At 42.7% G+C, this 17,232-nt stretch overlaps 1 protein-coding gene across 1 annotated transcript in view; it reads left to right on the top strand.

Annotated features, from left to right (window-relative positions):
* Positions 1-17,232, top strand: part of UNC13C (unc-13 homolog C) — a 688,103-nt gene that overhangs the window by 603,282 nt on the left and 67,589 nt on the right. Inside the window, exons 25-26 of the mRNA XM_029574856.1 lie at positions 382-531; positions 3,592-3,715. Coding sequence (XP_029430716.1) covers positions 382-531; positions 3,592-3,715 — 274 coding nt within the window. The remainder of the gene's footprint in view (positions 1-381; positions 532-3,591; positions 3,716-17,232) is intronic.

Below are 17,232 nucleotides of genomic sequence, written 5' to 3'. Positions count from 1 at the left end.
CCTGGCTATGACCTGTTTGAAATGGAATGGTAAATATATTTATTTATTTTTGGTTTTTATATACCGGTTTTTATATATTTTATATTTGTCCCTGAGATGTCTGTGATCGGTCCACATCAGCTTACTGATTTTCAAACGTTTGAAAGTTGAGTACTCCTGTTCAGTAGCATGGTTTGAACATGGGGATAATGGAGTTTTTTGAGAATAGATAATGGAACACGTAATTATGCAGCACAGCATTAAAATCAACAACAGAAACAACATAATCAAGAAAAGCGAAAACGAATAAAATTTGCTGAGAAATTTCTGTTTTCATGACTGCAATTAACAAATCATGCTGCTAACATATGCTCTTTATTTCTCAAATTATTTTTCTTTTAGCTTCCAAGCCATGATAGAAGAATGTGTGCGACAGATGAGCTGTGAACTAAATCAAATGAGAGGAAATGGGAATGCATCCACGAATAAGAACAGTGCAGCCATGGATGCTGAGATAATGTTGAGGCCACTCATGGACTTCCTGGATAAAACGTAAGTTTGATGTGCCCTACCTGGTGGCAAGCACAAGCAGAAAATGGCATGTCAGGAATGCCACAGCGTGACGTATGTGGCAGAATGGAAGGCATATGAACAAGCAATGGTCCTTTGACCTCATGCCAGCCTACATTATTTCTCTTTTGTCCTTAATGAAAAGAGGATTTTGAGATATGAATGCTCTTCAGGAGAGACGCAGTCCCAAGATGATTGAGTAACATTCCCTCTGATAACAGAATTACTTTCTAGGTTACAATCATCACTAAACAGAGAGTGAAAATGAGTGCTAGAGTCCTTACAATAATGCATATAAGAACATAAGAAATTGCCATGCTGGGTCAGACCAAGGGTCCATCAAGCCCAGCATCCTGTTTCCAACAGAGGCCAAACCAGGCCACAAGAACCTGGCAATTACCCAAACACTAAGAAGATCCCATGCTACTGATGCAATTAATAGCAGTGGTTATTCCCTAAGTAAACTTGATTAATAGCCGTTAATGGACTTCTCCTCCAAGAACTTATCCAAACTTTTTTTGAACCCAGCTACACTAACCTCACTAACCACATCCTCTGGCAACAAATTCCAGAGCTTTATTGTGCGTTGAGTGAAAAAGAATTTTCTCCAATTAGTCTTAAATGTGCTACTTGCTAACTTCATGGAATGCCCCCTAGTCCTTCTATTAATCAAAAGTGTAAATAACCGAGTCACATCTACTTGTTCAAGACCTCTCATGATCTTAAAGACCTCTATCATATCCCCCCTCAGCCGTCTCTTCTCCAAGCTGAACAGCCCTAACCTCTTCAGCCTTTCCTCATAGGGGAGCTGTTCCATCCCCTTTATCATTTTGGTTGCACTTCTCTGTACCTTTTCCATCACAACTATATCTTTTTTGAGATGCAGCGACCAGAATTGTACACAGTATTCAAGGTGCAGTCTCACCATGGAGTGATATAGAGGCATTATGACATTTTCCGTTTTATTAACTATTCCCTTCCTAATAATTCCTAACATTTTGTTTGCTTTTTTGACTGCTGCAGCACACTGAGCCAACGATTTTAAAGTATTATACACTATGATGCCTAGATCTTTTTCCTGGGTGGTAGCTCCTAATATGGAACCTAACATCGTGTAACTACAGCAAGGGTTATTTTTCCCTATATGAAACACCTTGTACTTGTCCACATTAAATTTCATCTGCCATTTGAATGCCCAATCTTCCAGTCTTGCAAGGTCCTCTTGTAATGTATCACAGTCCGCTTGTGATTTAACTACTCTGAATAATTTTGTATCATCCGCAAATTTGATAACCTCACTCATCGTATTCATTTCCAGATCATTTATATATATATTGAAAAGCACCGGTCCAAGTACAGATCCCTGAGGCACTCCACTGTTTACCCTTTTCCACTGAGAAAATTGACCATTTAATCCTACTCTCTGATTCCTGTCTTTTAACCAGTTTGTAATCCACGAAAGGACATCACCTCCTATCCCATGACTTTTTAGTTTACATAGAAGCCTCTCATGAGGGACTTTGTCAAACGCCTTTTGAAAATCCAAATACACTACATCTACTGGTTCACCTTTATCCACATGTTTATTAACCCCTTCAAAAAAATGAAGCAGATTTGTTAGGCAAGACTTACCTTGGGTAAATCCATGTTGACTGTGTTCCATTAAATCATGTCTTTCTATATGCTCTACGATTTTGATCTTGAGAATAGTTTCCACTATTTTTCCTGGCACTGAAGTCAGGCTCACTGGTCTATAGTTACCCGGATCGCCCCTGGACCCTTTTTTAAATATTGGGGTTACATTGGCCACCCTCCAGTCTTCACCATAAACATACCTTTCACAGTTATTAAACTTCCCCCTATCTTGCATAAGGCCCTTATTATACATTAATAAATAATCCAGAGGGAAGCATGTAAAATATAATAGGGCAAGCATGTCTTCTCAAAGCAATTTACATTTGAGATTTTCAGAACATTTTTGATAATTTAATTGCCAGGTTCCAAACATTTAGTTTTTTGTTTTTCTCATCAAGACCTCTGTCAATAAAGGCATCCACACGACTGTGCTACCATTGAAAATAATGCTCCTAAAAATCTGTCTAAAGGTGCACCAGTGACGAAAGCCTCCACAGTGCATTAGCTCGACCACTGTTGTGCAGCATGCAGGTTTCAGAAGGTGACCTTTTGAACAAAATGCCTTACTGTGCTTATCTTCACCCAGGGTTCAACTGCCTAATCTTAGGAAAATGGAACTTGGGTTTTCATTGTCGCCGTACAGTAGTGGCAGATATTGTAATGAGACAATGCAGTTTAGTGCCTGTGGAGCCTTGCCCAGAATTCTGCGCCACTGTAAGATTTTTCAAGGATCAAATCAAACAACGTTTTAACTTTAAAAATGCAGTAGATGGATCAGTATCTCTTTAAACTGACACATCCCTGATTTCACCTTTGTCTTTGGCATATAATATGATTTAAAGGGGGCCTATTTATAAGACTTGAAAGCTGTTTATTGTTTCTGTAATCCCTTGATCTCTAAAACTCTTCATCTCCCAACTGCAGCTTCTTTAGCTGAGACCACCATGCATTTATCTATTTTCCAGTCTCTGACTGTATGCTAAGCTGATAAGCATTCATTTCTTCTCTCATATTCTTATTTTCAAGCTATCAGTTTTGTGCCCAAAGAAAAGGACCTTAATATTTTTTTTTATCCTCTGAACGTGCATGACTTTGATCAAATAGAGAATTGATTTTAAATACAGTAAGTTAATTCTTATCTAGAGAGTATTTTAATTGACAAGACTGCAGTTATTGTATAAACGATGAAGAGTACAGAAAGTTACACAAAGCACTTATTCTGAAGGGTTGTCGCTGATGGTGGAGCTTCAGAAGCTGTACACAAAGGAACTTAAGCCATAAGCACAGATTGAAATAAAACTTTCTGAAAATAGGACACCAAGTGCCAGCTAATCTGGAATTATGATAATGCCCAGCTTCTGATGTCTGCATGCTAGAGTAAAATGGGTTTTCAAATTTTTATTCCAGTTTATCCATCTCTGCAAAAATCTGTGAGAAGACAGTTCTGAAACGTGTTTTGAAAGAGTTATGGAAACTGGTCCTGAACAAAATAGAAAAGCAGATTGTGCTGCCTCCATTGACAGATCAGACTGTAAGTATTTACTGTATGCCCTAGGGATGTGAATCGTTTTAGGACGATTAAAATTATCGTCCGATAATTTTAATATCGTCTTAAACCGTTATGGAACACAATACAATACAGATTCTAACGATTTATCGTTATAAATCGTTAGAATCGTGAGCCGGCACACTAAAACCCCCTAAAACCCACCCCCGACCCTTTAAATTAAATCCCCCACCCTCCCGAACCCCCCCCCCCAATAACTTAAATAACCTGCGGGTCCAGCGGCGGTCCGGAACGGCAGCGGTCCGGAACGGGCTCCTGCTCCTGAATCTTGTCGTCTTCAGCCGGCGCCATTTTCCAAAATGGCGCCGAAAAATGGCGGCGGCCATAGACGAAAAAGATTGGACGGCAGGAGGTCCTTCCGGACCCCCGCTGGACTTTTGGCAAGTCTCGTGGGGGTCAGGAGGCCCCCCACAAGCTGGCCAAAAGTTCCTGGAGGTCCAGCGGGGGTCAGGGAGCGATTTCCCGCCGCGAATCGTTTTCGTACGGAAAATGGCGCCGGCAGGAGATCGACTGCAGGAGGTCGTTCAGCGAGGGTTCCGGCGCCTCGCTGAACGACCTCCTGCAGTCGATCTCCTGCCGGCGCCATTTTCCGTACGAAAACGATTCGTGGCGGGAAATCGCTCCCTGACCCCCGCTGGACCTCCAGGAACTTTTGGCCAGCTTGTGGGGGGCCTCCTGACCCCCACGAGACTTGCCAAAAGTCCAGCGGGGGTCCGGAAGGACCTCCTGCCGTCCAATCTTTTTCGTCTATGGCCGCCGCCATTTTTCGGCGCCATTTTGGAAAATGGCGCCGGCTGAAGACGACAAGATTCAGGAGCAGGAGCCCGTTCCGGACCGCTGCCGTTCCGGACCGCCGCTGGACCCGCAGGTTATTTAAGTTATTTGGGGGGGGGTTCGGGAGGGTGGGGGATTTAATTTAAAGGGTCGGGGGTGGGTTTTAGGGGGTTTTAATGTGCCGGTTTTTTCGATTTTTTCGATTTTTAACGATTTTTCACGATATTTTACCCCCCCAAACGGCAACAATACGATTCCCTCCCCCTCCCAGCCGAAATCGATCGTTAAGACGATCGAGGACACGATTCACATCCCTAGTATGCCCCATATATATTAAAAAGAAAAGTTGCTTAAGTTTGCTTGTCATAGTCTCCGTTATTTGAGATTGCCGTCATAAATTGGGAGAAGAGATTAAATTACTGTTGTGATTAAATCATTGTTTTTGTATGATGGGGGAGATCCCTTTCCTTTTAGAAGAAAGGAGAAAGGAATAATGTGAACTCCTAAGTATGTAAAAAAAAAAAAAAAAAAAACTTCCATTTTATACCTGAATTTTAAATCTTTTGTGGCCTTGACAGTGAGTTTATTTACAATATGATACTAAGAATATGTGCCTGGGAGAGAATCCGTGCTATGCACACTTCAGTGGGGACTGACACTGAAAGGAGTGGAAAAAATTGAAGAGGAATTTAAGAAGGTTTGCGGAATGGTCACAAGTATGACGCTAAGATTCAGTTAAAAAAAAATGCACTCATGCATTTGGAGTATGGAAATTCATGGGAACAGTACATGATGAAGGGTGATCTACTGATTCCCACCAAATAAGAGAAGTATCTGAGAGTGATCATGCTGGAGAATCTCAAAGTTACAAAACTAAACAGTTTGATAAGACAGTTGGTAGAGCCAATAGAGTATTAGGATGCATTGGGAGACATGTAACCTGCTAAAAGAAGAGGTGGTAGTATGCAGCCTCATCTGGAATATTATAGCCAGATCTGACGTCTGCATCTCTAGAGAGATGTAATGTATACTCAGGAATCTTATTCTCTTCAGTTCACTCTGCTAAACTCATGGGTTTTAGGCTAAGCTCTCCAGGAGCAAACACACAATAGGATCCCAGATTCCCCTACAGACCCTCTGAAGAAAAAAAACAACTTGCAGTTCTCTTGTGTCATCACAAGCTTCCCCAACTGGAGGCTTTCCAAGACAGGATAAAAAAAAAACCCCTAACTGAGAGCTTGTCCTTCTGGTTGGCTCACAGTACAGAAACCATGCCTCCGATCCGCCAGCAATTCCTAGGCTCCATCTCCAACCCTACTCCCTTGGCTGGCTGATATGCAGACATCTTGGCTCTCCAGACCTTGAGGATTTCCCTGAACAAGAATCATTCATCCTCTCCCAACACCTCTCTAAACTCCAGTAGTTTCCTGCATGTACCTAGTGGAAGCACTATTTGTAGTCCAGCAGTAACCCCATCCCCCTAAAGGGAAAAGAACTTCCCACAGCTCACTGGTTACTAGAGATGTGTATCGTGTGATCGATCGTCTTAACGATCGATTTCGGCTGGGGGGGGAGGGAATCGGATCGTCGCGGTTTTGTTTTTATAAATATCGTGTAAATCGTAAATCGGGGGAGGGCGGGAAAACCGGCACACTAAAACATCCCTAAAACCCACCCCGACCCTTTAAAATAAATCCCCCACCCTCCCGAACCCCCCCCCCAAAATGTCTTAAATTACCTGGGGTCCAGTGGAGGGGGTCCCGTTGTGATCTTCCACTCTCGGGCGTCGGGAGCATTGATAGAAAATGGCGCCAGCGCCATTTTGGTTCCTGTTCCCCGACGCCACGAGCGTAGGAGATCGCTCCCGGACCCCCACTGGATCCCCAGGGACTTTTGGCCAGCTTGGGGGGGGCTCCTGACCCCCACAAGACTTGCCAAAAGTCCAGCGGGGGTCCGGGAACAACCTCCTGCACTCGAATCATGTTGCCGTCCGGCCGGCGCCATTTTGCTGTACGGCAATATGGCCATATGGCCGGCGCCATTTTGCAAAGCAAAACTTTCATATGACAGGGCAAAGGTAGCGCCAGCGCCATTTTCTATCAACGCGCCCGACACCTGAGAGTGGAAGATCACAACGGGACCCCCCCCCCCCCCACTGGACCCCAGGTAATTTAAGACATTTTGGGGGGGTTCGGGAGGGTGGGGGATTTATTTTAAAGGGTCGGGGTGGGTTTTAGGGATGTTTTAGTTTGCCGGTTTTCCCGCCCTCCCCTTCCCCTCCCCCTTCCCCCGATTTATGATTTTTGACGATAAATCAGGGGAATTCCTATTAAATATCGCCTCTAATGATTTTTGACAATTTAAATATATCGGACGATATTTTAAATCGTCAAAAAACGATTCACATCCCTACTGGTTACTCAACCTCCATGACCTTCTCTGAACCTTGCCCTGCTGGAAGATTCCTAGTGCAAAACACAGCATATCCTTTTAGTGGCCTGTAAGGGGCCACAAATCCTTAGCTAACGGTAACTCTAACTACTGTTTTGATTTAACTACTTGGAAAGGGGTATATAACTCCCTCTCAAAAGTACTGTGGCAATTTAAAAACTAAAACAATAATTTTAAACAAGCCTTGTAAGCCACTGATAACCAGCAGAACTATTTTGTATATAGATAGATCTATCATCTCTCTCTCTCTCTCTCTCTTTATATATATATATATATATATATATATATATATATATATATATATATATATATATATATATATACATATACAGACACATACTCTGGAGGGGGAGAGGTTATGAGAGATGTATTAAAAACCTAGATTTTAAGCAAGCATATTTTTGTTTGGAAAAGTTCTTAAAAGTAGTATCTGGAAGGTAACAGGGCAAATTGACAAACTACCAGGAAGACATAATAAAGCAAATTGACAAACTAAAATGTAGTAAATCACCTGGTATAGATGGTAGACACCCCCAAAGTTCTGAAAGAATTAAAAAATGAAATTGCAGACCTATTACTCATAATTTGTAACCTATTATTAAAATAATCTATTGTACCTGATGATTTGCGGGTGGCCAATGTAATGCCAATCTTTACAAAGAGATCCAAGGGTGATCTGAGAAATTATAGCTCAATGAGCCTGATGTCAGTGCCAGAAAATGTTGTAGAAACAATTCTGAACTAAATTACAGAACATAGAGACAAACATAGTTTAATGGGAAACAGCCAACATGGATTTACCTAATGGAAGTCGTGCCTTACCAATCTGCTACAAATTTTTGAAGGAGTTAATAAATATGTGGATCAAGGTGAGCCAATGGATATAATGAGAGACTCCTGAGAAAATTAAAGTCATGGGATAGAAGGCAATGTCCTATTGTAGATTGTGAACTGGTTAAAAGATAGAAAACAGAAAGTAGAATTAAATGGTTAGTTTTCTCAATGGAGTGCCCCAGAGATCTGTACTGGAACCTGTGCTTTGTAATATATTTATAAATGATCTGAAAAAGAAAACAACAAGTGAGGTGAGCCAGTTTGCAGAAGACACATTATTTTTCTGAGTTGTTAAATCACAAGTGGTTTATGAGAAATTGTAGGAGGACCATACGAGACTGGGAGATTGGGCATTCAAATGGCAGATGAAATTTAATGTGGACAACTGCAAAGTGATGCACAAGGCAAAAAAAAATCCAAGCTGTAGTTACACAGTTAGGTTCCATATTAAGTGTATCACCCAGGGCAAGGATCAGGGGTCATCGTGGGCAATATGTTGAAATTCTCAGGACAGAATCATTGTCCAGCAGACAAAAAAGCAAATACAATGTTAGGAATAATTAGGAAATAAATGGAGAATAAACTTGCGGAATGATATAATACCTCTATATCACTTCATGATGCAACTGCACCTAGAGTACAGTGTGCAATTCTGGTTGCTACATCTCCAAAAAGATATAGTGGAATTGGAAAAGGTACAGAGGAGAATGACCAAAATGAGAAAAGAAGGGAATGGAACAACTCCCTTTTGAGGAAAAGCTTCAGAGTTTAGGGCTCTTCAGGTTGGAGGAGAAATGTAGAGATCTATAAAATCATGACTGGAGTAGAATGGGTAAATGCAAATCAGTTGTTTATTCTTTCAAAAAATGAAAAGACTAGGGGTCAGTCCATGAAGTTACTAAGCAGCGCATTTAAAACAAATTAGAGAAGATATTTTTTCATTCAACATACAATTAAGCTCTGGCATTCATTGCTAGAGGATGTGGTAAAGGCAGTTGTTATAGCTGGGTTTTAAAAAGGTTTGGGCAAGTTCCGGGAGGAAATGTCCATAAACTGTTATTAACCAGGTAGACGTGGGGAAAGCCATTGCTTACCCCTGGGTGTTTGCAGCATGGAATCTATGTACTGTTTGGGATACTTGTAAGGATCCATTGTCAAATGTGCCTCCAGCTTGCAGGTGGCACTGTCTGGCTAATCCTCCCATCTCAGTGCTCCTCACTTCCCCTGGTAGCCATCTTGTTTCCTGATTAGGTTTGTACTTATACTGAGGCAGACCCAGCAGTGGTTGCCAGAGTCTTGTCCTACCTTCCGGTCTTCATGTTGTGACTCAGTTTCTGTATCCAGAAGACTGTATTATCTTTAGTTTCTACCTTCAGCACTCCTATTTGTTCTCCTACCTGGGCTCCTGGATTTCTGGTTCATTCCTGCTCCTTACTCTGTCCAGACCTCTTGTTCCCCTATTCATGCCAGGGTCTAACTCTCTGCTTTTTTCATACCTTGCTGGCCACCAGCACTGGAGGACTCAACCCAAAGGGAAGGTGGTTGGCCTAGGTGGAAGTCTCTCTATCGGTGGTGGCCCGGTCTTTACTCCCCTGTCACTTTATTATTTTCAGCAACTGTCATCTATATGTATGAACTTATTGTAATCCATCTGGAGCAAAATTATATATAGGTTTTGGCAGAATATTTTGTAAATGAATAAATGAAATGCTTTAATTTTAAAACATTAACACAAGCTGATTTTTTTTATAAAGTGAAATTTTGAAAAACAAATTAAAAAATATTTAGTTGGTCTCTACAAAATCATCTATTTATTATTATTATTTTTTTTTTTTTTGTCATTTGCCTATCTGCAATGAAAGTCAGTCATGCAGATCTATTCTCTGTTAGGCTGCCAAAAACCACTAGTAATTACAGTTCTTAGGGCAATTTCAATAAAGCACATGTTAGTAGTACATTATAGTGAGATGATAAGCAGATGGTTATTTAACACAATGGAGATAATACTTGTCTGCAGTGTCTTGTGATGATTTGGCTATCCTAATATATTTTGTTTTGTTTATATGTCTACATCGCTAAATGCACAGTGAGCCGTGCTACCTGCACAGATGCTGCATGTAACCAAGGTGCCTGTACAGACCCAACCTGCTAGCATTGGTGGGGTATGAGGGAGGGAGGAGGCACAAGCAAGGGAGCTAGTGATGTCATCCGGCCTCACAGCCCCATGCCACCAGCCCAGCTGAACCTGCACACTTCCCAGTTAGGGAGGAGAGAACCCACCAGATATTGCAGCTCTTGTGCTAGTCCAGCAGACGGTGTTGCCATTTCTTGGGTTGGTCCCCCACCATCAAGGGGTTATAGCCCCATTAGCCAAGAGCCCTGCATAGTGTATAAAACAGTCCAGCTATGCGAACCTCAGTCTCTCCTGCTTCCCATGCATGAACTCGCTGGGATGTCTCTCTTGATGCAAAGGCAGCACAAAAAAATAATCCAGACTCAATTTAAAGGGCCCACGATCCTGCTGCTGAGGTTCTTGCTGAGCTTCTACTGCTGCAGCCTGATGCTGCTGTCATCTGCTGGCTTCTTGCAACAGAAACAAAAAATATTGGTTTCTTCTGCTTTCTCGAAAAGAAACAATGCATAGATATTTGTCTCTAGGATGAAGAGGTCCAGATCAGCAACACCAACCTTCTGCATATCCTGTGGCTTCACAGCTGTAGCCAGTGGTTTTGCAGACCATGCTGGGTATGCCAGGTCAGTGTGGGAATGTGCCACTGGAGCAACTTGTGTCGCCAGCAAGATGGGCGTGGGGAGCCGGGGCTAGGGCCCATTGGCAAGGAAGAGAGAGCTTTCTGACGGAGGTTGGAATAGCAGCAGAGCTTGAGGGCAAGGACCTTTCATGGTGGGGGACCAGGTCATGGAAGTAGGACAGAGAAGCACTATGAGACTACCCCAGTGTGAGATAGGGGTAGGGGTAGAGGCAGAGGCTGAGGGCCCAAGCCCCTTCACAAGAATTCGGCTTGTTGCATCCTTGGGATGTCTGAGGGTCAGGCCAAGTTGCTTTGGTGCTTACAGGCAGTAGGTTGGCACCCCCACAGAAATCGACATGAACCTAGTAGTGCCTCCCATTGATAGTGGGCCAGGGACAAATGGGTTCGCAGTTGGTAATGCCAGCCATGGATCCAAAAGATGATGCCTCCAGTTCAAGCCCCTTCTGCTCCCACTGGTGCAGGAAGCATGCACTCCTGGGTGTACAGCTAGGGAGGAGTGGTTGATATTAGTCAGAGTTATTTGTAGTCAAAATTATTTTTTATTTGTTTAAATTTGATTACCCATCTCATCATTATCAAGCCCAAGGCAGCTTACAATATATAAAATAGAAAAATTACAAATCCTTAAAAAATAGATTAAATTAATATCAAACTAACTCAAACTCACACAACCTAAAGCAAGCAAAATTACAAATTAATGAGCATGTTTGAATAAATAGCTAATAATGGTAATAGTTTTTTATTTCACTTTTCATGACACTTCAAAGCGCTTTTTATTCAGGTACAGTAAGTATTTCCCTAACCTTAAAACTATAATCCAAACCCATCATAGTCTACCCTAGGGATGTGCAGAAGCAAAAAATCCGTTGCTATTCGGTATTTGTTGTGCCAGGACCCAAAATCCGTTGCATCTATTTCATAGGAGAAACCCGATTCGTCCATTAGTTGCATTCAGTATTCGTTTTCCATTAAAATTGGAAAAACAAAAAAAAATCCCCATCCCAACCCTTAAAATTTAATTAACTACAACCCCCCACCCTTCTGACCCCCCCAAGACTTGCCAAAAGTCCATGGTGGTCCAGCGGTGGTCTGGGAGCGATCTCCTGCACTTGGGCTGTCGGCTGCCAGTAATCAAAATGGCGCCGATAGCCCTTTGCCCTTACTATGTCACAGGGGCTACCGGTGCCATTGGTTGGCCCCTGTAACATGGTAGGAGCAATGGATGGCCGGCACCATTGTGGACCGTCCATTGCTCAGCCATGATCACGCTCCTGTTCTTATGCTCAAGCTTCCCTTTGCTCCTGATGCTGCCTGTCACTGCATTATCTATCTATTAAGTCACCCCATCCTCCCTCCAGTTATCAACTCACCATTTGCTGAAGCTGACATATGGTAGGGTGGTGCCTGCGGGGTTACATCCCTTAGGCTGAGGCCTCCTGTTATAGGGAGATCCTCGTGGCAACACACAAGAACTGCTCCTGCATCTGCACGGCCTGGGTAACTAACTGCTCCAAAGCTGAGCACACATTTTGTGACGTTTTGAGCAGGCATTTCCCTGTTAATCTATATGGAGGCAGTTTTAAGGATAATTTGTTGATTGTGATAGATAAGTGCTAGTACTTAATATTAGATATGGCCGAGCCACCAAGGGGATAAGAACTAGGAGGAGTAGACTAGGGATGTGCATTTGTTTTGAACGTATGCTCAATCTGCAATGGATAGGTCCCTTTTTGTTGCATTTGTGGGTCCACAAAACGCATGGCGAACCCCCACGAATGCAACATATCATTACCGAATTTTTTGTGCATCTTAAGGAGCAAATATTAAAAAAATTAACTAAAATCTCCACCCTCCTGAACCTCCAAGACTTGCCAAAAGTCCCTTGTAGTCCAGCGGAGGTCCGGGAGTGATCTCCTGCACTTGGGCTGGAGTCAGAAACCATGCTAACTCCAGCCTTTTCTAATGCAAACTTCACTTTATTACCATATCTCTGGGTTTGGTCAGAATAGATTTATAGGAGCTGCCTCTCCTGGAGACGTAGGGACTTCCTGATCCCAGTTGGGCTCAGAAACCTATCCTGCCCCAGCTACCCTATCCTCAGGACTCTCCCTGCTCAGCAGGGTCCTCCCGCCCTCAGAGCTCTCTTCCTCTATGGCATCCAGTCTGATCCTGCTCAGGTTTAAAAGCATGAAAATAGGGACACTCTGTCACATACTCCCTCCTCAGCTTGGACCCATCAATCCAAGTGTTATTACATACCCCTGAATTCCATCCAGGGAAATACCACATAAGCTACTTCTCTTCACCTGGCCTCCCAGGCCTCTATGCCTTGGGCTGCCAGCATTTTCAGGCACTAAATAGTTGTGGGCGAGATATCACGATATCTGCGGTGACACCAGTACATAGGCATCTTCTGTCTGTTACTTATAAAAACATAAAAACAGAAATGACGGCAGAAGAAGACAAAACGGCCCATCCAGTCTGCCCAGCAAGCTTTCACAGTTATTTTTCTCATACTTATCTGTTACTCTGACTGCTGAGGTCAAGGCCCTTATTGGTAACTTTTTGCTTCTAATTTCCTTCCACCCCTGCCATTGATGTAGAGAGCAGTGCTGGAGCTGCATAAAAGTGAAGTATCAGGCTTAATTGGTTCGGGGTAGTAACCACCGCAATAAGCAAGCTACTCCCACGCTTATTTGTTTACCCAGCCTGTGCAATTTAGTCCTTGTTGGTTGTCTTAATATAAATCCTCTTTTCTTCATCCCCCCTGCCGTTGAAGCAGTGTGGGGCAGATTTTTAAAAAATACGCGAGCGCGTACTTTTGTTCGCGCACCAGGCACGAACAAAAGTACACTGGATTTTATAATATACGCGCGTATCTTATAAAATCCGGGGTCGGCGCACGCAAGGGGGTGCACATTTGTGCAACCTGCGCGCGCCGAGCCCAGCGCGAGCTGCATGTTCCCTCCGAGGCTGCTCCGATTTCGGAGCGTCCTCGGAGGGAACTTTTCTTCACCCTCCCTTCCCCTACCTAACCCACCCCCCTGGCCCTATCTAACCCCCCCCCCCCCCCTTACCTTTGTCGGCAAAGTTACGCCTGCTTTCAGCAGGCGTAATTTTGCGCACGTCGCCGGCAGCCCCGCTCCGTCCTCCAGTCCCGGGGGCTGGTCCGGAGGCCTCGACCACGCCCCTGGGCCGGCGCCAAGCCCCCGGGCCGGCCCCCGAAACGCCGGGGCACGCCCCCAAAACGCCACGTCGTTTCGGGAACGCCCCAGGACACGCCCCCTCCCCCCCTTATCGAAAGCCCCAGGACTTACGCGCATCCCGGGGCTTTACGCGCACCGGCAGCCTATGCAAAATAGGCGCCCCGGCGCGCGAGGGCCCTGCGCACGTAAATCCGGAAGGATTTACGCGCGCAACCCTTTTAAAATCCGCCCCAGTATGTATTCGAAGTGAAGTATCAGGCTTAATTGGTTCGGGGTAGTAACCGCCGCAACAAGCAAGCTACTCCCACGCTTATTTGTTTGTTTATTTATTTACTTATTTAATTGCTTTTATATAACGACATTCGATCGAAATATCACATCGGTTTACATGAAAATAAACAAATAAGGCAGAGACTGCTTATTTTACATTGTAACCTGGTAACTTACATAATGGTTAAAGCGATACATTACATTAACTGATTAATATTGATAACGCATAACAACATTGTAACTTGAAATAAAACGTAAACTATAGAGATCAATGTTTAGAGTGTAACTTGAGTGCAAACGTTGTAGATAACGACCTGCGTGGAGACTCAGAATGGTTCGCTGGGGGGTTGTTCCTTTGAGGGTAGCATTTAGAAGGTGGCTGGGGAGGGAGGGCGGGAGGGGGGGGAGTAGGTTGGGATATATATAAATATATAAATAATTATGTAGGGTGGGTTACATCAGGGCGTAACAGTGAAACGTGGTTATTATTTGGAGGCAGCGTGGATCCCAGGTCGGAGGTTATGTAGTTGTCTGAATGTAAATCGTCTTATCTTCATTCCCCCTGCCATTGAAGCAATGAGCTGCGCTGTATATGTATTCCAAGTGAAGTACTTATTTATATATATTATTTATTTATTAAAATTCTAATCTGCTGCACTATCCGAAGTTCTAAGTGGCTTACAGCCAAATATACACAGTTAAAACAAGAAAAAAACATAACTCACAATTAAGATATTAAAGATATTAAAGGAATTCAATCTTTATTTATTAAAATACTTAAGAGTATGATCATAGGAAGCAAATGGAGCAGAAGGATAGTAAGATGCACAAGCCATGAAATGTAAACAAGAAGGTGGTGTGCACTATAAAATATAATATAATATATATATAATAGAGCAGCAGCACTACTGTATGTACAGTTCTCCAAACATCAACTTGCCTCTGATGACTGTATTACTACTGCTATTAATTTAATTCCCCATGTCTTCTACTCCCTCCAGACTGGTAAATATTGTGAGTAGGAAAAAAACCCTCACAGACTTCTGCCTAAGATCCTACCAAGGTGCATATTAAATATGAAGCCTTCAGAAAATGGGACAGCCAACACCCCGGCTGTTGCAGATGACCTCCAGCATGTCAGCTGGGTAGGGGCAGAAGCACTCCTTTCGAGGTGTTACCAAAACCCTGAGCCAACCAAGATGTAACCTCACCTCTGCAGGCATGTACTTGCAGTTCAACCATACCCAATGCACCACATTTGACTTTAAATGCAACAAATATATTTTCATATCCTACAGAGTTACACCCCACCCACTGCCAGTAAATGCCCTAAGAGAGGGATTACAGGCGGCCTTACTGGGGTATCCACAATAGATGGTGCACTGCAATAGGGTGGATTAGAAACAAAGGGAGATAGTCTAGTCACACATCCAAACAAGGAGGTAGCAGCTACTCTGTGATTTTAGAGATGACTTTAAAATATGAACACATGGCCTCTATATACCCCTACATTGGCCAACAAGTGATCAGCAACTGACAGCCAATGGAGCTCTTTGAGGTGAAATATACTCCTTAGTACCACAGCCAGTGAACTAGTAAGCTCAGCTGCCACTTTCTAAATTAATTGCAAATGATGTACTGCCCTATGAGAAGGCCCCAATAAAGAGCATTACAAGAGTAACAGAAAATAAATCTTCTTTGTAGGATCTGCCAGATACAATTTGGCCACTATTAGAGACAGGATACTGGGCTCGATGAAGCTCTGGTCTGAACCAGCATAGCATTTCCTATGTGACACACCAGGGCCTGGATTAAAACTCTCAAAGTTAGAGTCTCAAACCAGGGCTTGATCTTTCTGATGTTATGCAATTTGAAAAAGACAATATTGGATAACTTAGAAGTATGAAAATCTAAATCATGTTTCTCCTCCAAAAGGGCACCCAAATTATGAACTTCATATTTAAGCAGAAAGAAAACATCTACCAACATAAATTGAAGACCATTGTGTGACCCATTAGTCAACCTAATTAACAAGACCATAGATTTAACAAGATTGAGTCGCAACTTACTCTGTCAAACAGTTATTTGCGTTAGCTCCTGTTACCTCCAGGTCAAGCCCTAATGGAACATAAAACTGAACATGAGCAACATCAGATATGAAATCTGATGTTAAACCTATGAATAATTCAATCAAGGGTCTTGGAAAGATATGAAATAAAACTTAAGAAAGCAATGAGCCCTGGGAGACCCCCACAACTCAAATGATATTTCAACGAGTAGAAGTCTCCAAGGGCTACCTGTTGATGATAATTTGATAAGTAAGAGGCAAATCACCTAAGCAACATACCAAAAATTCCAAGGTCAGCTAATCTTAACTAACAGACGGCAATGGTCAGCCAGATCAAAAGCCACAGAATAGTCCAGCAAGATCAGTACTGCAGGGCTTTTAGTATCACCAACTCTGCTTAGCACAGAATATTATAGGCAGAATATAAATATTGTAACAAATAAATATATAAAAAATAAACCAGCCAGTGCCATGTCCATCTCTAAATCCAGATAAACAAGGATCAAGAATATCATTTTCCTGTTTTAAAAAAAGCCTCAAGATGGACCGGCACCACACATTAAAGTAAATTTCCAATTAAAGCCGGGATAGAAATTGACCAAAGATTTGCAGGCTGAGATCGATCACTTTTTTTTTTTTCAAACAATGAATGGATTAATGTCCATTTCAGGTAAACAGAAAGAGTCCCTTCAGCCAGAAAAGCAATATAGATCAAACCAATAGATGAATCGTTCATAAGCTATCTTAAGTAAACAGCCAGGCAATAGGTCTAGAGGATACCAAGACCAACCTCAGCATAGGAGATAAAAGAAAAATCAGACTACCCTGCTCCCACCATGTTATCCACCTGACACTCTTCCTTTAGCTAGCTAGATTCAAAACAATGGATCACAAATCATTGGTCAATGCCAAACTCTCCTGCATGAAACCCAGCATTGTGTCCACCCTTAATTCTTGAACCATGTAAATAAACAATGAAGCAAATTTCTAACAATTGCCAGCTGAGGCTTCAGGGCAAATAGGTCCCTTCCCCTATATCATTTTATTAACCAGTCAGAAATGTTCTTTATTAGAATTGATAATGCTTTCAACCGGTAAAGAGAAAAA

The sequence above is a fragment of the Rhinatrema bivittatum genome, chromosome 13 (genome assembly GCF_901001135.1).
Source record: "Rhinatrema bivittatum chromosome 13, aRhiBiv1.1, whole genome shotgun sequence".
NCBI lineage: Eukaryota > Metazoa > Chordata > Amphibia > Gymnophiona > Rhinatrematidae > Rhinatrema > Rhinatrema bivittatum.
The sequence above is the reverse complement of the archived record's forward strand: the minus strand, read 5'-3'. Positions and strand labels throughout refer to the sequence as shown.